General features: G+C 40.8%; 1 protein-coding gene across 1 annotated transcript; it reads left to right on the top strand.

The window, feature by feature from the left end:
• The first annotated feature begins 294 nt into the window (after positions 1–294).
• Positions 295–18350, top strand: LOC134404926 (sodium/hydrogen exchanger 9B2-like). The gene is made up of 11 exons (XM_063135931.1): positions 295–453; positions 3346–3523; positions 7228–7398; positions 9257–9399; positions 10354–10481; positions 11851–12026; positions 12805–12911; positions 13153–13302; positions 14542–14650; positions 15752–15888; positions 17437–18350. Exons 1-11 carry the CDS (start codon positions 370–372, stop codon positions 17674–17676), a joined length of 1623 nt encoding a protein of 540 aa, XP_062992001.1. The 5' UTR covers positions 295–369; the 3' UTR covers positions 17677–18350.
• Positions 18351–21796: the final 3446 nt, after the last annotated feature.

Here is a 21796-nt window from a genome sequence, read left to right as displayed (position 1 = left end):
GCATGTGAACCATTCCTAACCATGGTGGCTACATAACTATGATTTAGACATGAGCACTAACATTTGCTGCAAATGTGTTAGTGGCCAAACCATGGCTTAGCATGTTGTCTGAACAGGCCCGTGTGTTTCCATGGTTCAGATTGAATAGCTCATAGATTTGCCTTCCCGTATGATCTAAACATTGATAAAAATTACTGCAGACAGCTACTGCTGAAGCTCAAGCAAGAAAGTTCCAAACCCTTTAAAAATTATGCATGCCAAAAAGTTCCTAATGCTGCTGAAAAATATATGAAACTGGTTAAGAAAGGAGAAAAAGGGGTCCGAAAAAGTTCATTTTCTTTCATTTTTTTTACTCTTAGGTTGGTCAGAATGGGAGAAGACCTAGTGGCAGACAGTGAGGACACAGCACCATCTGCAAACAATGACAGTAGTCCAATGCCTCAAGGAACTCAGGTATTTGTTATTATAGGGCTGGGCAGACTTCAAGCTTGCAGGATCCGCTTCATTTTTTACTAGAACCCTGAGATCCACCAACTGGAGCTAGGTGCAAAATAGTATCTCATGGAAGGCAAAATTAAGGAACAAGGTGCCTCTGAGCATATGCACAGGCCTGGAACTTAGGTTCAGGACCAAAACCGAGATTGCATGTCCTTTCGCACAAATGTCCACTCCAGGTTTTCCGTCAACGTTCTTTTCAGCAACCTAACCTGAGGAGCGTAAAGCCTGCTGCTATCGTTAAAGACCTGGGTGTCAGAAACCTTTGCTAATGTAATGCAAATCACACAGAGATCTACCAGTAGATCCTGATCTACCTTTGGTCCATCCTTGTGTTATTAAGAACTTTTAACTATATTGATGATTTGGGCTAGGGATGGAGACCTTTGGGGGTGCCCATGGGGTCTGTGCACTTCTCCCTAGGCCCTGCTTCATTTCCCCAAGACTGAAAAATCTCTTATCTTCAAACAACAGCTGATTCCGGAGATAAGAGGTTTTCCCTGCTCCATACCAAGCAGCTTCCACCTCCCTCCAGTGCTGCATTTAGGCATTTAAAAAAGCCTCCATTGAGGAGGGGTCATAGCAGGGAAGGGAATGACTTAACCCTCCACTGTCATGCAACGCCTATCTCAAAAAATCCCCTATGCTGCAAGCAGGCTTTCAGAACTTACAGAACTCAGCATCATTGCAGCAGGGGGAGAGGCATCTGCCGGGGAGGGATTAACCCAGAGCTGCAGAACCTCTAGCCCGGGGCCCAAATCCAGCCCCCCCCTTCCCGGGTTCAGCAGATGGCCACGCCCACTTTCCCCAGCCACAGCCCTTTTCTCCCAACCACCAATTGTTTTTTGCAGTTTTCCTGGGTTTTATGCAGTTTTCTCTCCATTCTAAAAAGTTAAAATAGCTTAGTCTATTGGATGGTATAGAAATGTAATAAATAACATAAATATAGAAAAAGCTTCGCTTAAGAATTCGTTACTGGCAGTAAGAGCTTTAACACACAATCCTATAAATGTTTAGGCAGGAAAAGGTCCTACATCTCCCAGCATGTCCCAGGCAGTTGTAGGACTTTTTCTGTGTAAATCGGAATAGGATTGTGCCCTCAACCCCAATATGCTGGTATTTTTGGCTCCACCCCTTTTTCCTTTGGACCCACCCACCGCTGGAATGTGGGCCCCAAGAACATCTCTGAAATGTGGAAAATGGTGTTTAAAGAGATAAATGATATAGTGGGAATGGAGATTGAAGAGACACCTACAGTGGCATTGCTATCATTATATGGAGATTTAAAATGTAATAAAGAAACAGAACTGATGATGAATTTGCTGACAGCAGCGAGGTTGATCATATTTAGGAACTGGAAGGTGCAAGGAGATTATCATATTGAGGACTGGTATAAAGAGATTTGGGATATTGCTATAAATGATAAATTGACATGTAATATAAAAGTAAGAAGAGGGATAACAAAAACGAATGATTTTGAGGGAATTTGGAATCAGTTCCTAGAATATGTATAATCTAAGGGGAGTGGAAAACCACCTCCAGAAGAAACAATGAGATTTTGGAAACAGGAATAGATCCCGGGGTGTGGGGGGGTGCACTTTATGTTATGCAATGATGTAAAAATATCAAATTAGAAATGTTATAAGGTTATGCAATTTATGTATTATGTTTTTTTTCTTGTGTTGTGATTACTGTAGTATTGTATTAGTGTATTGTTAATCAATAAAAATAATAATAAAAAAATGAAATGGAATTTGAACCTTGGGCTGAAAGAGGTTCAGCGCCCTCCTGGCTCACTCTCCCCTCCCCACAACAAAAAATCAGCCCTGCCCCCTTTTCTATACAACTGTTAAAGATACAGCAGCCCTGTCCTCGTTTTCATATGGTCAGCCTAGCCGGGAGCCAGTATTGTCCTTGGAGTCAAAAAATTCCCCACTTCTGACTTAGGTTACTATAAGTATAGGAGAGTTAAGCAAGACATTTCAGGTGTATATATTACATTTCATATATTTATATACCTAGCTTGCATCAGCTGTGCTGGGGCTGTTGAATTCATTCTCAACCCTGCTTTTTTCTCACTGATGGCCAAACTTCACTTTATATTATTTATGCTTTCTTAAAAAATGCAAAGTGGTGCAGCTTAATGCAGCAGCCTCTGGTCCAAAAACTGTTTCCAGCAGTTACAGGTGTGCTCAGACCTTCTTGTGCTCAGTGACTTCTTCCTGCATAGCCCTTCAAAAGGACTTAGCCTAGGTAGCACAGGTCTTTCTCACTTTCAGCTGCCAGGTTGGCAAATCACAGGGCAGGCCTCTAACTTTCCTTCCATCTGTTTATGGGGGCTTCTTGTTCCTCCATCTCCAACCTGTCTTTCTCAGTTATAACTGCACCTGCAGCATAGGACAGATCTCTGCTGGGTCATAGTACAATTCCCAGGATTCTTGGGACTTCGTTCCTCTTTCTCAGTATTAGATTTCTCTGTCATCTCTCCTGGAGAATTAATCCTTGGACGATTCATATCACATGACTAGACTTGTATAAAGTTCAGTTCAGCACAGATTCTTCAGCAGCCGCTATCTCGAAGAGTCTCTGAGACTGAGACAAGGCCTCAGGTAGGCTCAACAGACTGCAAGCCTTTACAGACTGAACTAGGTAGAAATAAGGTCTTTAGAAAAATGGAAGGACAATCAGATATGTTTATTATACAGCCAGTTTCAGTCCTGTGCTATGAATTGCATTTTTGTTGAGTTCAGTAGTAAGTATTTGTAGGGCTCCAGCTCTAGTTATCTAGTACCTCAGTGGAAACGTACAGATTACTGTAATTGAGGTTGTTTCTTTATTTTCATTTATGAGGCCAGAATCTTGGACTCCAAAGCTGTTGATGGTATTGTGCAAACAGAAGAAACTGCTCTACTGAACAGCGGTGGGCAACGACTTCAGGAACCTATGGCTGAGTCAAAGGCACTGGGGAAACTGAGGCAAATATGTGCTTGTCCTCCACAAGGCATACTTTCCAAAATAGTAACATATGGTACGTAAAAGAACGAGAGGAAAAAACGGTAGGAATGCTAATTCAAAAATGAAGAAAGGAAGTCTCTGTCTTAAGCTTCCTATGGTGAATATGTATTCTGTGGAATTGCAGTTTTTAGGTATTCTTAGTTTCCAAAGGTTCAGGTTAGGTAAGAGTGGGAAAACGGGCCTACGCACATTGCAGTCCACCAGACATGTGCTTAAGAGGGTTTTACCCTTAAACGATGACTAGAATTTAAAATAAACCAGGCAGCACCCACAGAAAGGTATATGGCAGCATTCCATGTGTGTTGGATGCCATCTTCTATCATCCACAGGCAGCGATGGATGATGGGTGCCTGGGTGTTTTTTTGTAAATCACCCAGAGAGCTTTGGCTATGGGGCAGTATATAAATTTAATAAGTAAATAAATAAATGGGAGTTGTAGTCCAATATACCTGGAGGACACCAGGTTGGGGAATAATATAAAGGTACAAATGCAGCTCTGCTGCTTGAAGCAAGCCAAATCTGCTAAAGCAAAGCTGGGCAGGATCTGCACCACTGCTATATAACGGTTTATAACGGTATTGACAACTTTTGGGGCCCAGGACACATTCCATATACTATTTTCAAACCTCTTTCAAAGTGTTAGATCCTGCTTGGTGTAGATCTGGCCCTGGTTTTGGCTCTGAAGCTTGCCTGAATGGGAGATTGGTGAAGAACCATCTTTAAGCCATTCTGAGTTCTCTGGAGAAAAAAATCCCAGTGTAACTGTGGTAAATAAAATACCTATTTAGGAGCCTGAACCAAAGACCCACAAAGAACTACTGAAATTCTTTCCTTGAGCAAAACAAGTCTAACAACCCCATTTTGTTGCAATTTTTTTGGCAGTTCATTGCCTTTTCCACTAAGCATACTTGCAAGTATTTATTGTACTATTTCTTTAAATCTGCCCCAGAACAAACTTTCTCTGAGTGGATTAAATAAAGCTAAAAGAATAAAATAAATACAAAAGCAACAAACACTTCAGGAAAAGCAATGTAAAATATATAAAAACAGCCATCAAATCTAAAATGCCTGGGAGAAAAGGAAGTTTTTTGCCTGGTGCCGAGAAGATAACAGTGTAGGTGCCAGGCAAATCTTCTTAAGTTATTATGATGGGGCTTAGTGTTCTCACCCAGAAATAATGGCTAACAATAATGTAGCACGATAACATTGCTGGGGATGTGTTGAAACTGGGGCATATCCAAGAACATATGCAGACCTTGTCCTTTTATTGAGCCAAAGTATACTCTCAAGAAATTGAGTCATTGAAATTAGTAGGATTGGTGCCTTTAACATACTGGATGAAATGTCTAAGGTGCCTAGCTCAAAAGCGTTTGTGTCTATGCAGGGAAATGCCAGTTGCCTCGTGCAAAATAATTGCACAACCAATCTTGGTAGATTTTCCCCCAATTGTTGGATAGGCATCATCCTAGAAGCTCCTAGGTTTATTTTTTGCCAGGCGAAATATGCTCTTTCCACAGTTTTAACATTTGTTAACTTCTGAGCCTGTGTGACAGGGTTGTGAAACCTCAGGATTCCCTTATGGCCCTCTGGGGTTCCTCAGAAGACCATGCCCCCTTCCCTTGGCCCCACGCCTTTCCAGAAGCCCCACCCCTTTTCCCAGGCACTGACTGGGCCTGTTCAGACAACACACTAAGCCATGGTTAGGCCACTAACCCTTTTGCAACAAATGGTTAGTGAGTGTGTTTAAACCATGGTTATGCAGCTACCATGGTTAGGAATGGTTCACATGTCACGCTAAGTCATGGTTCACATGACTCGCGAAGTGATAATGTTTAGTTCAAAATGCTTAACCACCATGGCTTAGTGTGTCATCTCAACAGGGTCACTGTTTGGTGGTTTTCCAGCTTTTGCATATTTCCCCCCATTCTAAAAGATTGAAATGCCTCTCGTAAGGCTTAGTTTCTGGCAGAAAAAGCTTAATGCTAAAATATGCTGGCATTTGGGGGCAGGGTATGTTTTAGTTTTACATTTTTTTTATTATTATTTTTTGCCTTTGACCTTGCCTACCACTGGAATGCACCTCCGATAGCTTCTTCAAAGTGAAATTCAGCTCTCAGGCTGAAAGAGTTCTGCACTCCCTGCTGTATGAGTAAGCCCAGTGAGTGATCTGAGAGCATCAGATGCTGCAACATTACTTGAATCTGGAGCTATGGACCTGATGGATGGAAAACTACTGCAAGCCCAAGATAATTTTTAACAAATGTTTTAAAACCCACAGCACTTGGGTGGCATCATTCATAGGATACGGACTTGTTCTCCTTACACCACGGCCACCAAAAGAAATCTCATAGGAACTGCATCACCCAGCTGTCACCATGAGATATCTCCCATCCCAGGGCATCCTGAGATGGTATACTTCAAATTGTGTGTGTGTTTATCTAGTTGCCAGCTGGTAAATTGCTACAGTGCAATTATCATAAGCTGATTTACTGTGTAAAGAGCATTGTGCAAAGGGAGCACTATTAAAGAAAAAGTGTGAAAGATCACTAATGCTAATGAAACTTCATGGCTGAAACCTTCCTTGTTCAGATCTAGGGTCATAGGAAGCTGCCTTATTCTGAGACAGACCATTGGTCCATCTTGCCCAATATTGTTGACACTGACTGGCAGCAGCTCTCCAGGCTTTCAGGCAGGATTCTCTCCTGGCCCTATTTGGAGATTTAATCTGGGACCTTCTGGATTCCAAACATTTATTTATTTAAAACATTTCTATCCCGCCCTATATCATTAAGATCTTAGGGCGGCGTGCAGATAAAAGCATACAGTATAAAACAGTAAATATACACAGCTAAAAACAAATTAAACCATAAACCAAGTTAAAACAATATATAATTTAAAAGCATTAAAACAGTTAAAACAATGTTCCATCTTAGTGAATTTAAACCATTAAAAGCTTTGTTAAAAAGCCATGTTTTCACATGTGCTCTACCAGTGAAGTATGGACCCTCCCTGGATTTGGTTTTTCTAAAGTTCTGTCTACACTTTTCTGTTGGTTTGGGAGGAAATAATTGATACCTCTGAAACTTGAATAGTGTATGATGCCTGAGGACTTGGTACAAACACTTCTCTAAGTCCCACTGAAATGCCAGCAGAGCAATCACATTGGTCTGCAGTCTGAATCCCACAATGTGGTCACATACCAATACACAGGTAGATTTATAAACAGCTCCATAGATCATACCAACAGACAGGAACATTTGATAAAACAAAAGAACCCATGGGGGAAATTAAAATGGCATCAAAAACACTGACATTGCAAACACATTTTTTTGTTTCTTCCATTATTCTAATTATGTGTTCTCCTCCCCTATGAAGCTTCCATAGGGCCTGTTCAGAAGACACCTTAAACCCTGCTGGTTAAAGCTTATGGTTAAGCAGCAGGGTTTAAGGTGTCTTGTACAATGCATTTTGCTAAACCCTGCTCACTGACTAACCACAGTTGGACTGTCTGCAGCAGGATTAGGGGTTCTAACCATGGCTTAAAGTGTTGTGTGTGACAGCACAGCTTGTGGGTAGCACTAACCCCAGAGAACCACAGTTTCGCTAACCACAGAGCCTGAAGTGTTGTCTGAACAGGCTCATTAATGTATTGACAAGTGCTAAGAAACATACTGTGAAATATTTCACAATATCTCCCCTCCCTTTGTCTTCTTCCAGGGGTAGCCGTAGTGCTGGTTTGGGCTGTGGTCTGGTCTATTACAGGCCATGAGAGCCTGCCTGGAGGAAACCTCTTTGGAATTTTGTTCCTCTTCTTTTTAGCTGTTACTGGTGGTAAAATTATGAGCCTTATTAAATTACCTGGCTTGCCTTCACTTCCTCCCCTTCTTGGTAAGTATATTATTATCAGCTATTATGCATCATCTTACTGTTATATAATGGCCTGGTTCAGACAACACGCTAAACCATGCTGCTTAACCACAAAATGGTTACGGGAACGCATAATGCATTCCCTTAACCATTTTGTGGTTAAGCAGCATGGTTTAGCGTGTTGTCTGAACCAGGCCATAGACTTGATTTGTGGTCCCAATAGTGATGGTCATCCACCATCCGATTTGAATTAGGGCTGCAAATTAATGGTTAGGTTAATCAATTATAGTCACTGATTAATCCGAAAGGAACAGTTTTGATTGTGAAGGTGAATTCAGATTACTGGATCTGAAAGTTAAGGGTGGACTTGTTTGTGGGTTGCTTTTTATTTTTGAGGTGAAGGTGTTTGAGGGATTTTTTGAAAAGGGGGAATTAAAAAAAGAAATTGTTAAATAGAGCATAACCTTGTAACCCCCAAGTGATAATGATCATAAACAAGTTGATCAGAATCTTTCAGTATCTCAAAAAGATAGTCATATTGTGCTTTCTTATAAAGTGTAAATATATTTAAATTTAATTATTAATTAGTTAAATGGCAAATGATTGATCAACTCTTTAATCAGTTAAAAGAATCTATGTAAGAGGTGTAGAACCTCAGGCCCAAATCTGACCTGCCTGGAGTCCCAGTCTGGCCTTCCTGGTTTCCCCAGACGGCCCTCCCCTTTCCCTTGGCTCCACCTCCCTTACCCCAACCACTGTTTGCTTGGTGGTGCCCTGGATTTTGGGTAGTTTTTCTCCCATTCTGAAATGTTGAAATGCCTCATATGAAGCTTAGTTATCCACAGTAAGAGCTTTAAGCTAAAATATGCTGCTATTTCGGCTCTGCTGCTTTTGGTCCAACTCTCTTTTGCCTTCGGCCTACTGCATTTCCATTGGGGATCAGGCACAGTCAAGATATCCTGGGGAGGGTATTTAAAATGATTCGGAGATATTCTTGGCTCTTAGCAATTTCTTTGTTCTCATTTCTCCACCTCTTTTGTCCCAAGAGCCTGTGTAAGTAGGGGGAAAGTTGGTACTTTTAATTAGAATGAGGCATGATCCCTGTAACATCTTCAGCACTGTATTTTTTAGTAGGTTAAATCAGGTTATGGATCTTGTAAACGAGGGACTCAGTTGTCCTGTACATAGTGGCCTACAGTAAAACCTAAGAGGCAATCTAGAGAAAGTTAATCATGTTTAAGATCTATTAAAAACTTAAACATAAAATCCTACGCATGTTTAGACAGAAAAAAAGGCCTATAACTCCCAGCATGCCCCAACCAGCCATGGCTAGCTAGGGCATCCTGGGAGTAGCAGGACTTTTTTTCTGTCTAAGCAATCATGGGATTGTGCCTTAAGTGACTTAAGTTACTCGGATCAGGGTCACTGCCTTCTTGTCTAAGATACCTCTTGGATTTTTGTGATGCTAAAATGGGAAAACTTCCCCCAACATGGCGCCCTCCAGGTATGTTGGACTACAACTCCTACCAGGCTTGCAGGAGGTGATGGGAGTTGTAATCCAATGCAGTTGGAAGGTGTCAGACTGGAGAAGGAAAAGTGGAATACAAATTTGGAAAATTACATGGAGGGAAAGCACATTGGATCATGTACCAGAGGTCAAGAAATGAGACTCTCCATTAGGTGTTAAAGCCCAAGAGTTTGAATGTTGATCCACTGCATGATTAAAGTTATTTGCTCCCTCTTATATTTTTGTATATGTTGTGTTTTTGTGAGGGTGGGGGACTTGCCATTGATGGCACCTGACTTGATTCAGAACTTTCCAGGTTTTTTGCCCCCTCTGATGTAAAGTGAATAAGATGCCTCTCTCTATTCCTTTTAGGAATGTTGCTTGTTGGATTTCTCCTCAGAAATGTCCCATTAATCAGTGACATAGTCCAGATCGATGTGAAATGGGGAGCTTCTCTCAGAAGTATTGCGCTTGCTATTATCTTGGTCCGTGCAGGCCTTGGTCTTGATGCAAAGGTGAAGTAACACAACGTCCTTGTTTAACAATTGCAAAATTTTGTGCTCTGGAAGTCTACACTGGGGCCTAGTTTCTACTGAAGTGGCAGAGCTGTGTCTGGGCTGTACCACTTCAGAATGCAAGTGTGGGGCTGACAAGAATGAATGGTTCTCAAAAAACAAAAAGAATTCTCGCTATGTAGAAAAATAGCAAATTCTATTTAGCACTATGGTTTATTGTGGGGGTGGGAAATGTCTCTCAGACTGAAGGCCAAAGTGCAAAATCAAAAAGTTTGCGGGGGATTCCATCAGTGGGTAGAGGCAAAATGATTATTATTAATTTAAGCCTACTCAAAAGTAAGCAAGATTAGGCTTCTACATGTCTACTCAGTAGTAAGCAGGACTGAATCACTCAGCAGCCCTTTCAAATAGCAAGCCTCTGCATTTCTATTCACGAGTAGGCAGGACTCCTGCTTGCAAAATGCACACCTCAGTTCTGTGCAACAGTTCTTCTGCCTTGTAGAATGCACAGAACTTAAAATCTCTGCAACAGGTTGTTTCTTTTCAAGGTAAAGGTTAATTTCCTTTAAATCTCTTCTTACTTTGTTGCGGTGGTGTGGTGATTGAGGTATCCAGCAGGGCTGGAGATTTCCCATCCTGGTTTAGTATTGCATCCAAATGAGGCCACTGTAAGAACAGTTTACGAGAGAAACTCCTCAGTTCTACTTCCATTTCTAACCCCACATGGCCACTTGGTAATATTCTTACTACAATACCCTATCCCAGCGTTCCCAAGTGAGTGAGCACTTTTCCTGATCTCAGGAAAAGGTATGAACCCTCCATCCTTTAGATTCAAGTTCCTTCTTTCTATATTATATTATGAAAATTCTTCAGAGCTGAGAAAATCTCAAAGGGTTTTTCTCTGCATGTCACTGAAAATGATTCTGTTGATTTATCAATGTGTTTATCTCCTAGGCTCTTAAAAAATTAAAGGCTGTCTGTTTAAGGCTAAGCTTCGGGCCCTGCATCACTGAAGCATGCACGGCAGCTGTACTGTCTCATTTCCTCATGCATCTGCCTTGGGAATGGGGATTTATGTTAGGGTAAGCTACTTTTTCCACTATTTCTTTTTCTTGAGCTGAAGTTGCCTTCCCTCTTTCACAAAAGCTTTGACTAAGAGCTTCTCCGCACATGCAATTGGTCACTCATGGAGGTTTGCGGGTCCTTTTCATGATGTCATCTACAACCTCCAATGCCTCTCCCGCTCTTTTCAAGCAGGAATCCATCATTTTATACAACCCTGAAAATGCAGTAATAAATGGAAAATGCGCTATAAAACAGTACCAACTGCTGGTGGTAGAACTGAAACATATGGGGAGGAACTGGAAAAAACAGAGGGTGAAAACGTGTGTATTTTGCTGATCATTTAACGTGCAAAGACTGCAAAATATAAAGCTACAACATTTTTGCTGAATGTGCAGCAGCCCTGAGAGAGTGCATGCCACTTTTTCCCTATACTGTAAAATAGTGGATGCAAGGTCTGCTCTCTAGTGATACTTGCATCCCAGTCTTAAAACACAGGAAACAAAACCCTGAGCGCTGTACATGCTGAAAACTTTTAGGTGAGCACAAATAACATTGTTTTGGGCAGAGGGTTTTAGTTCTGAAAGCCACTCACTGTGTTTTGTTAAGATTAGGTTTGCATGTTTCATCAATTCATCACCAAAACAAACAACTCCAATTTAATTGACTAAAAAGGTGACCCCAATTACTCAGTGGATTTTTTTTTAAAGAAAAAAACACACACATTATTTTTAATATATTACTTTTAGGGCTAGGGGAGTAGGGAGAAACAGCAGATAGGAAGTGCATCTTAGAGGAGGCATTTCCCCCTGTATAAGAGAGAGGATTGGGAATAAATATAATAAGAATAAATAAATATAATAAGAATAAGGAGGAGGAAACTTTTAAATAATTATTTGTAAATGTATAGAATGTATAGATTAATCAACTAAGATTTTTTAAAAAATTAGGAGACAGCCCTAATTCAAATTAACCATTAACTTGAATAGGGCTTGAGTCTCACCCAAAACTGCAGTCTATCCCTTTTCACGGAGGGACACATGCATGCATGCACGCGCGCACACACACACAATTAACTAGGAAAGGATAAGGGATTCCTTAGTCCCATTTGGAAGTCACAAGGAAGATCCACCTATTGAGAGCCATCAGCCAGCAATCTCCACAACAAAATGAAGCAATGTTAAGCAACCCTGACTCCATTAATACTTTCTTGTACACAGACACAGACACAAACACCCCTCAAGTAACTCTAGTGGGAAGACACTCTTCCTCATTTTCTTTTTATGAGCTGGAAAGCATACTCTGTCTAATGAGATAGGGAGTAAGCGGGAGAACTGTCCACTTACTCTCTATTCCATTAAATAAAATCTTGGTATTGTGTGTGTTCAGATTTGTTCTAGGTGCTGTGTCTCCTGCTGTTGTAGTCCCTTCAATGCTGATTTTACAAGCCGGAGGATATGGTGTTGACAAGGGCATTCCAACCTTGCTAATGGCTGCTGGAAGTTTTGATGACATCTTGGCCATCACAGGTTTCAATACATGCTTAGGAATGGCCTTTTCTTCAGGTAACCTGGCTCCTCCATAGAATTGAAGAGCCACATGAAAGCCACATGCCTTTCTTACTGATCTGCTAGTATACTACATGCAAATGGTGTATTACCTGGGCATTTTACATCAAAAAAGAAAAGAAAAGATCCTTCCCACTTGCAGTCTGATGAGCTACCAGAGTTGTTGACCTGGTTTGCATATAATGACAACTCCAAAGTACGGGTTAAGTATGGGTTGTCATTACATGGTTTAACCATAGTTGTTAACAATGAACAACCTAGAATTCATAATCCAACAACAAACCATAGGTCCACTTTGTGGGTTGTTCATAGTTAACCACCCATAAACCATAGTGCAGGGTTTGCACATAACAGCAACCCACAAAGAAGCTAGGGATTGAGAAAACAAAACATGGTTTGTTCTGTCATCTGCCAGACAAACCCTGGGTAGGGCAACAAACCATGGATTAACTAAGCCATGAGTTAGCATTATGTATGAACCTATCTAGTGAGGTTTAGAGGTGGATGGAAGTTGGTGGGAGGCTGATCTCCTGTTGTGGTAAGGCAGCTTTCTCTATTCTGGCCATCTGGAGGGCAATAGGCTGGAGAAGTCTGCCATAGGGAGTAAAACTAGAAAGCATTTTGATTCATCCCCATTTTGTTGCCTTACTTTTTGCATAATATTAACAAAGATTTTAGATATTTTCTCTGGGAGTTGAAACCATGCTTAGAAAGTGCTAGCAGGGAGAATGCACAAAAATCCTTTCAAAACCTGTTCTTACACTTTTCCAAAAAGGTTCCACCCTTGAAAATATCCTCCGTGGTGTGCTGGAAGTTGCAGTTGGTATAGCAACTGGTGGCCTTTTAGGAATCTTTGTTCGCTACTTTCCAAGTAAGGATCAGGTAAAGAAACAAACCTTTTGAAAACTATCAATCTGACATCTGTTGGAAGCATGAGAAGTAGGAATGCTTAAAACGATCTCTATAATCTTTCTTTTAGGGTAGTTATAAGTTAGATTCCTAGCACATTCATTTTAAAGAATGCAAATCCATCACATTTTATTTTTTTCAGGATTTCTTCTCATCTGAGGTATGGCATTTATTAAGATCTCTGATTTCTTCTGTTTTTCTTCCTTGATCCTAGGCCTTACTCGTATGGAAGAGAGCTTTCTTTTTGATGGCCTTGTCTATATTTGCTGTTTTTGGCAGCATATATTTTGGTTTCCCTGGAACTGGAGGGCTCTGCACAATTGTCTTGGCATTTCTGGCTGGAATGGCATGGTCTGATGAGAAAGTAAGTGTTCAGTTAACACACAGCCAAGAAATCACTTTGGGGCTCATCAGATGAGCATTTTACAGCACGCTCATTACTGGCCACTCACGGTTTTTCGCAGGTCCTTTTGACAACACCTTCCATACGTCTCCCGCTCCTTCTGGGCTTTTTTCCGACATGAAATATAAGACACAGAAAATCTGATTTTTGAGGCTATAGCGAAACTTCCTGCTGTGTGCAGGAGAGGCAGCATGATAAAACACCGATTGAATGGGCCACGTGATCATTGCTTACTTCCTCTTTCTTCCCCGTGTGAAGAAACAGGAAGCTGTTCATCCCTACTGTGGACAGCAGCAGGAAGCAAAGCTACAGCAGGGAAATACGATTCCCCCCACCCACCCCGTCTGATGACAGTCTTTGATTCCAAAAGGCCAGATTTTGTGAAACAGGTGTGACAAGTTGGATGTGTAACAAAATATTGCAGTGTGAAGTACTTCTGTTCAGGCTTGCAGCCACTTCATTCTCTCTACACACTCCCTTTAACACACAGCATTCCTCATTGGGCTGTTTTGGGGATTCCCCCGTATATATTTTTACCTTAAATATTTTTATACTTTCTGTTCCCCCAAGCCTACTGATACTTCTCACTTGTGTGTGTGCGTGTGCGTATGTGTTGCTGTTTTGGGTAAGCCATGTTCCCAAACACTGACATGACACTCTGTTAGAAATAGAGGGAATGATCCCAGTAGTTTTGCTTAATTTAGCCTTAGAAATAGTTGTTTTGACCAGCAGGGCAGATGCACTTCTGTACCTGAACTGTGATGTTCATTCAGAGACCACTGAACTGTCTGGATGCATCTTTTCAGCCAGACAGAGATGCGAATCCCTATCAGGTACTACCATTTATTGAAAATGACTAAGGTCAGGGGGAATGCATTCTAGTGAATAGAGGCTGAAAGCTGGGGAAATAGACAATTACACATTCAGATTATCTATTTTTAGCTTCAGCCGTGTTTATGGTGTTGATGTAATTTCTAAGAGTCTTACTAAGTTATCAAAGTAGTCCCGTCTGTCCATGACATTTTTGAAAGCTGATGTTGCCATCCTTATAAATAGAGGTATAGTCAAGCTTTCTAGGATTAGAACAAGAGAGTCAATGCCTTGATTGGACCAATTCATTTTTTAGAATTCAGATTTGCTATTATGAAAGAGATTAGTTTTACATCTGCCACATTCCTCTAGTTCCTTTTTTTCTTGCAGAAGGAGGTCGAAAAAATTATTGCAGTTGCCTGGGATATTTTTCAACCCTTTCTCTTTGGTTTAATTGGAGCTGAAATATCCATTGGGTCTCTCCAACCTGAAACAGTTGGTAAGTATTCTAAGGTATGGCATTTAGTGAATTTGTGGCTAACTTATCTTTTGAGGGGTAGTAGCGGAATGTCTTTTCCCAAGCTAGGAAACTTGAATTTTCTTAAGCAAAGCTAAAAGAAGTTGCATACATCATATTGTTTTAATCCTTCAGTATTTCAAGACATTATTAATTTAAGGATATCAGTTAAGATACGGGTTTGTCTGGTTTTGGAGCTTTTCGTATATGCAAGCAATTGCTTGGAAAAGCTCAGCTTAAGGCCTTATGATGTGCTCTCATTTTTGTGTTTGTCTGGTTTGGGTTTGAAAGGGGACGTTTCTTTTCTCTTTACAAAGATTAAATTCAGCAGAAGTTACTTGTCAGGAAGGTACCTCAGTTTGACACTTAGGTACTTTAGGCCGCAATCCTATCGATTATGCCCTTGATGGTCATAGGCCTCCAAACGCAGAGGCTTCTGAGCATCCAGTGCAGAGCGGGAGATGTGCCTCCCACTCCACATTTAGCTAGACAGGCTTTTTCACTTCTTTGTCTGGAGCGCTGTCGAGGCAGAGGGAAGGAGGCTGGAGAGGCCTGTGGATCCTGCGTATCCCAACCTACCCAATCCCCTCCATGACCACAGAAACACCCTCTTTACCCCCTCTCCAAAGTTACTCTCTGAAAGTCAGCTGGTGTGGTTCTCTTCACACCGACTGCAAGGGGGAAGGAGAGGGGGATACAGATTCCCAGCATCAAGGTTGGAGCGCAATCTAACCCTGCCCTGCCCGAAATGCTGTCTATGGGCCATAAGATTGCTCCCTTAGTCTGCTTGTTAACTAGAATGAACAAAAACACACACCTGCCTTCAATTGTGTTAAAGAAGGAAAGAATGGATGTAAAAAAAATGTTCAAAAAGTGCTTTCATGAATGGTTATATTACTAATGGGTTTATTTGCCCCCACAAAAAAACACAAAGTTTATAATGGCAATTGTTCCATCTGAATAATATTTTACTGTCTTAATTAACCAGGATGTGTGACATGCCTTTTGTTTATAACAATATGATGAAAATATTTATGTATTTTTTTCTGGGAGGAGTAATGGAAGTATATTTCTAAACTGTAGGACTTTGTGTCGCTGTACTAGCTGTTGGGTTGACAGCCCGAATTACAGCGACATTCCTGTTGGTGTGTTTTGCTGGCTTTGAGATCAAGGAGAAAATATTTATTTCACTGGCATGGATCCCCAAAGCAACTGTACAGGTAAGAGTAAAGCAGACAAATATATTCCACAAGCAAGGGGTTAACTATACAAAATACTATAGGTGAGAAGGAGAACAGTTTGATCCTGTCAAGCAACTTGGAAAAAAATACCTTACTTAACCTTCTGTATTTCCTTTTTCCCTCTTCGTTGACATTGCTTTTAACAAGCAACATAAATACAATTGCCTAGTAAAGATGTAACATGCCCAGTCCCCTAGCCATAGTTGGGAGATCAGGATGGTGCTGCAAGCTCTCAGACTTCGTCTTCCTTCCTCTTACAGTGGTCAGATTGCTTCATAGCTTGAGTTTTCTAACCTGGTTTCAAATTCCCTATTACGAGGGCAGTCCTGGTTAGTATTAACCATGGGGAGCAGTAGACATACCATTATGTAACACTACCACTTTCTTAACAATGGTTAGGTCATTTAACTGTGCTAGGCTAGTGAGGGAAGCCAAAGCAGCCACAAAGATGGATCAGAAAGCTCAACCTTCCTCATCAGACATGAGGCTACCCAGAAGCAGCAAGGACACAAATCTAAAAATCTGTGGCTTATTCTCCGTCCTCTGGACCAGCGGTCTTCAACTGCTGGGCTGTGACCCAAAAGCGGGCTGCCAGATCTGTCCAGATGGGTCACGGCAAAGCTGTTGCTGCCATGTTGGGTAATTGTGAAAGTGCATGCTGGGAGTCCAAGGTGGGCCTTGGGTGGGTGATGGACCAATTCAAGATCACTGCTCTAGGCCACACCAGCTCAATTTATCAGTATGTCACAAGTACACAACCTGCAGGTCATGTACTACATGTGATCGTAGGAAGATAAAAGAAGAGCCATGCTGGATCAGATCAAACACCTGTCTAGTCCAGCATTCTGGGGGACTGGTTGTGTCCCTTAGGTAGTCTCTTTGAATTGTACTTATACGGCTCTTGAAAGCCATTACAGATTCTGAATTATTGTTATAGTTTTGTACCCAGTGATTTGTTGAGAGATAAGCTGGTACATTCTACAAATTGCAGCCTTTGAACATGGCAGCTGCTCTAAAGGGCTGACGTACATCTCAGCAATCAAGCTTCAAAGATACTCTACTGTCTTCCCATGCTCTAAGACAGGGTACAGAATCTCTTTCAACCCAAGGGCTGAATTTCATTTCGGAGAAGCTTTCAGGGGTGGCATTTTAGTAGTGAGCGGGCCCAAAATCAAAAGGACCAAAATACTGACATATTTTAGCTTCAAGCTATTATTGCTGGTAACTAAGCCTTAGGAGAGACATTTCAACTTGATAGAATTTGGAAAAACTGTACAAAAGCAAAGAAAACTCCAAATGATTGGTGGCTGATTTGCATTCCATGAGGGCCAGATTGGGCACCTGGGGCTGATTCTTCACCACTGGCCTAAGAAGAAAGACCTGTTGAGTCTCCTTTCTCCCATGAGACACTTCCTTGCACTTCCTGTCCCTTTTCTCCCAACACCAAGATAGGGAGATGCTGAAATGAGAAGTTAAAAGAGACTAGTTTTCTTAACAGTGATCACTGTTGTTTTTGTCTCCTGCCAGGCTGCAATTGGTTCTGTTGCTTTAGATACAGCACGAGATCAAAAAAATAAAAACTTGGAAAAATATGGCATGGATATCTTGACAGTTGCTTTCCTGGCAATCCTGATTACAGCTCCGATTGGAGCTCTGATCATTGGCCTGGCAGGGCCCCAACTTCTCCACAAAGCTTCTGAGACAAACACTGAAGAAGATCATGGGCACAGAACAAGCAGAGAAATGGAAATACATGGAGCAGTTTAGAAAATTGGCAGGGATACCCCTCAAAATCACACAAATTAGTATTCTAGGCTGCTAAGGAACCAAAGTGCTCAGTAGTGGCTTGCAGAAGTCTGACAATATATGGAATATGTTGCAGATCAGCACCCAAGTTTATTTTCCTCCTTGACATGAATTCTGAGGAACAGCTGACACAAGCAAAATGCATAATTTGGACATAACACTTGACTGCTAGAATGTAATGAGTGGCCTGATTTGGAGAGATGAGTACCAGTCAGCAGGAAGTATTTGAGATGGCTCCCAAAAGTCAAAAAGTCTTGGAGCAGAAAGATACGCAGGACCAATACTGGAAGCATATAACTAGGAGTGAGATCATGGATTTTGGAACAGCTGTGAGGGCGCAACTCATTGGTTTCCAGTAGACAAATGCAGTAAGTTCTGATAATGAATGTATACAGTCTTTGGAACAATCCTGCAGCATCCTACGGGACAGATGTTTAATATTTAACGGAACATAGTCCAATAAGCAAATGTTGCAATTAGGACTTAAACCCAATTAAAAGTAATCTTACAGTGGAATCCTATCCATGTCTATTCCAAAATAAGCCCCAGTAAGTTCAATGGGACTTACTCCCAGGTAGGTATGTACAAGATTGCAAGTTTCAGTCAAAAATGCTTGATAACTTGCATACATTTTTTTTTAAAAAAAATGTTCGTTTTTAGATGATGCAGGGCAGCAGGCATCATGTTATAAGAGGAATTCCTCCTAGCCCCATGCACAAACCAGAATGCCTCTTCTTGCCATCTGGAGCTTTTATAAGTAACCTTATAAAAATATTTTTTAAAAAACCACACCTACTTCCTGATGAATCATTGATACCATTTTTACTTCTCATCATGAAATGTGAGTATCCTGAGATGATCCAAGTCATGTCAAAAAGAATAAGAACATGTCTGGCTAAAATATGAAAGGAGGCTAATGCTACAAGATTTTTTTAAAAAATGGTTTACTACATTAGTAATAATAGTGATAATGAAGAACATAGGAAGCTGCCCTATATTAAGTCAGACAAATGGTCCATCTAGTTCAGTATTGTTGACACTGTCTGGCAGTAACTTCTCCAGGATTTCAGACAGGATTCTTCCCCAGCCCTAGCTGGAAATGCCAGGGTTTGACCCAGGGACCTTTTGCATGCAAAGTAAGTGCTCTATCCCACTGAGCTACAGCTCCTCAAACAGTTTAATGGCAGTCAATATAATGACAATCAGATGATTAGATTTCAGAATAAACTGTGTTGTTGTTTTTAGAAAAGGCACGTTGTATTTACCAGAAAAAAATCATTCAAATGGAAAATTACTTTGGAACCATGTACTTTTTCTATTACATTTCTTATGTATTATTTGTATATGTATTATTTCATATTACAAAATGTAAATAAAAACTAATTTTGCTATTCTGACATAGGCTGAACAATATCAATCCCCTGTCACTTCCATTTCTAAGAAAAAAGTTGACTAGAGGCCTTGTTAGGGTAAAAACCCCAACCAGAAGGGAGGGAACAAGAAAACCAGACAAGTCCAGATGCAGTGAGTAATTGTTTATTAACCACACGTGTAGGAGGAAACTCACCCTCGACAGATCGAAAGCAAGATTCTCAACCCATTATCCACAACCAACATCTTTTATAACATTTCCATGCCCCTCCTCCCATCCCTTATTGATTGCATTTTCCATAAACGAAACTATTTCTAACAGCTAACAATACATAATATTGTGTATTGTTTATGTAATTTACTGTTTATGTTACTTACTGTACCAGATAAGCCCCCCATGCAAGGGCAGGCAAAGCTAACTTTGCTGACCATTGGGGTGGGCTTTGTAATAACAAGCACAAGTGTGCTAGAGTGTCTGGGATAATGACAACAGGGATCCATGCCTTAGAAGCTGTGTTTTTGGAAACTGGAAATTTGACCAGGCAGATTAGGAGCATTCCTCTGTGAGATAGAAGGTACAGAGCAACCTTGAGCAACTTGCCAACTGCATTTCCGATGACTCTTTATTAATGAAAGGGGGAGGGGAGGGGTCTGGTGGCTGAGCCTTGAGTGCTTGGTGTACACTTTTCACCCAGAAAGGGGGACTTTTGACCACCTTAACAGCCTGTATGGCTCAGTGTGGGAACTAAATTTCCATTAACTTGTATTATTTATTTATTGCATTTCTATGCCACCCAATAGCCGAAGCTCTCTGGGCAGTTCACAGAAATTAAAACCATGAAAACTGTTCCGAATATAAAACAAACAACAGTATAAAAACATAGTATAAAATACAATATAAAAGCACAACCAGGATAAAACCGAGCAGCAATGCAGAAATTAATACAGATTTAAAATATAAATTTAAAACAGCAAAGTTAAAAATTAAGTTGATAAATTCTTTAAAATATGGAGAAAATAAAAAGGTAACTTGGCGTCTAAAAGAATATAATGTAGGTGCCAGGCCAACCTCTCTAGGGAGCTCATTCCACAGCCAGGGTGCCACAGCAGAGAAGGCCCTCCTCCTGGTAGCCACCTGCCTCACTTCCTTTGGCAGGGGCTCATAGAGAAGGGCCCCTGAGGTTGATCTTAGGGTCTAGGCAGGTGGATATGAGAGGAGGCGTTCCTTCAGATAGCCTGGCCCCAAGCCGTTTAGGGATTTGAATGTTAATACCAACAATTTGAATAGGACCAGGACCTGGACTGGCGTGATGTGGTCTAGTTGTAACAATGGTAGTCTACACTGATGAACAACATTGTTTCATTACATGATTTCTTTTAAAAAATTGTAACAAAGCTTCAGAATTTTCAAATGAATACTGCACATTTGTAAACAGACAAACAAAAGAACCTTAATTCACAAATGTAAGAGTTTAAAAATAAAGATCACCCCAAATTAATGTACTTTCTCACCCACTCAAGGTTAATGCAACAGTTCTCTATAATGGCAGTATGTTTCTCCAGGTTGTCCAGTCTCTTTAAAAAAAAACAGTTCACCCTGCAAAGAAAAAAAGTGTCATCGTCCCCATTTGGGGTCATTACTAATCTGTGCACAGTATTAAACAATCACCACATTGGCTACCTTACATGTGCTGACCACCACCTTTTCAAGGTCCTGCACTAGAGTGAGGATCCCATCCAGGATGACCTCTATTGGCGATACAGAAATTATTGGATTTATGGGTACCCACATATTTCCTAGACAGACCATGCGTCAATACCTGCAAATTAAGAATTCACTAGGGATTTTCTACTACTGTGGTATTTTTGATCTCTGATGAATTCCCTAATATTAGGGATGTCAAACCATTTTGTTAGTATTATTTTCTCTATGCACGTTGACATAGAGTTGCGAGCTATTTTATGCTGTTAATCACACGAGGGGTCCATTCTCTACCACATGAATTCACCCTATGTGACTTACATACTTGTAGATGTATATCATATGTCAAAAATCATTTCTCAATCATGCAGATGATTCTCTAATCTTGGCAGGTAAGCAGCAGGTTAAGTAATATCGGTGGGTTTAAACTTCACCCAGATGTTCCCAGGTCGTATTTTAACGTGCCTCTTTTTGCACGTTCCACTCCTGCTGTAAGCCTCAACATGATATCCTAATTAAGGAATGGCCATGTGTCTTCACATGTAAACTCTGATATGTAATGATTTCCAGAGGGGTAGCCATGCTAATCTTTTGCAGCAAAAGCAAGAAAGACAGTCTTGTGGCACTTTAAAAACTAACAAATTTATTGTGGTATAAGCTTTCATGGACTTCATCAGGTGCATGGAATGTCATCTTGAGATAAATGGGTATAAGAAAAATGTTAGTGAAGTTGGAATTAAATGCAAGAAATACAGTGATAATTACAATAACACTTAGTTGTATGTGAAATAATTATAGTTATCAATCACAAAGTAGTTATAAATATCCTGGCATTGATAAACATATTTTTAAGGGGAAATGATTGCCCCACCCACACAATGCAATCCTGTGCATTTATACTGAGTTAAATGGGACTTATTGCTGGGATGAGTGCATATAGAATTATAGCCACACATACTATGTGCAGAATCTGATGCCTAGGGGAGGAAAGTCCTAGAAGTAAGCTGA

Source organism: Elgaria multicarinata, chromosome 10 (assembly GCF_023053635.1).
Source record: "Elgaria multicarinata webbii isolate HBS135686 ecotype San Diego chromosome 10, rElgMul1.1.pri, whole genome shotgun sequence".
NCBI classification, from domain to species: domain Eukaryota; kingdom Metazoa; phylum Chordata; class Lepidosauria; order Squamata; family Anguidae; genus Elgaria; species Elgaria multicarinata.
This window is presented reverse-complemented; position numbering and strand designations above follow the sequence as displayed.

Excerpts from the sequence above, each read along its gene's own strand:
- LOC134404926 (XM_063135931.1), top strand. The coding sequence starts at position 370 with ATGGGAGAAGACCTAGTGGCAGACAGTGAGGACACAGCACCATCTGCA. Across the intron at positions 454-3,345 it reads CAATGCCTCAAGGAACTCAG|GCCAGAATCTTGGACTCCAA; the intron begins GTATTTGTTATT and ends TTCATTTATGAG. Across the intron at positions 13,303-14,541 it reads TGGCATGGTCTGATGAGAAA|AAGGAGGTCGAAAAAATTAT; the intron begins GTAAGTGTTCAG and ends TTTTTCTTGCAG.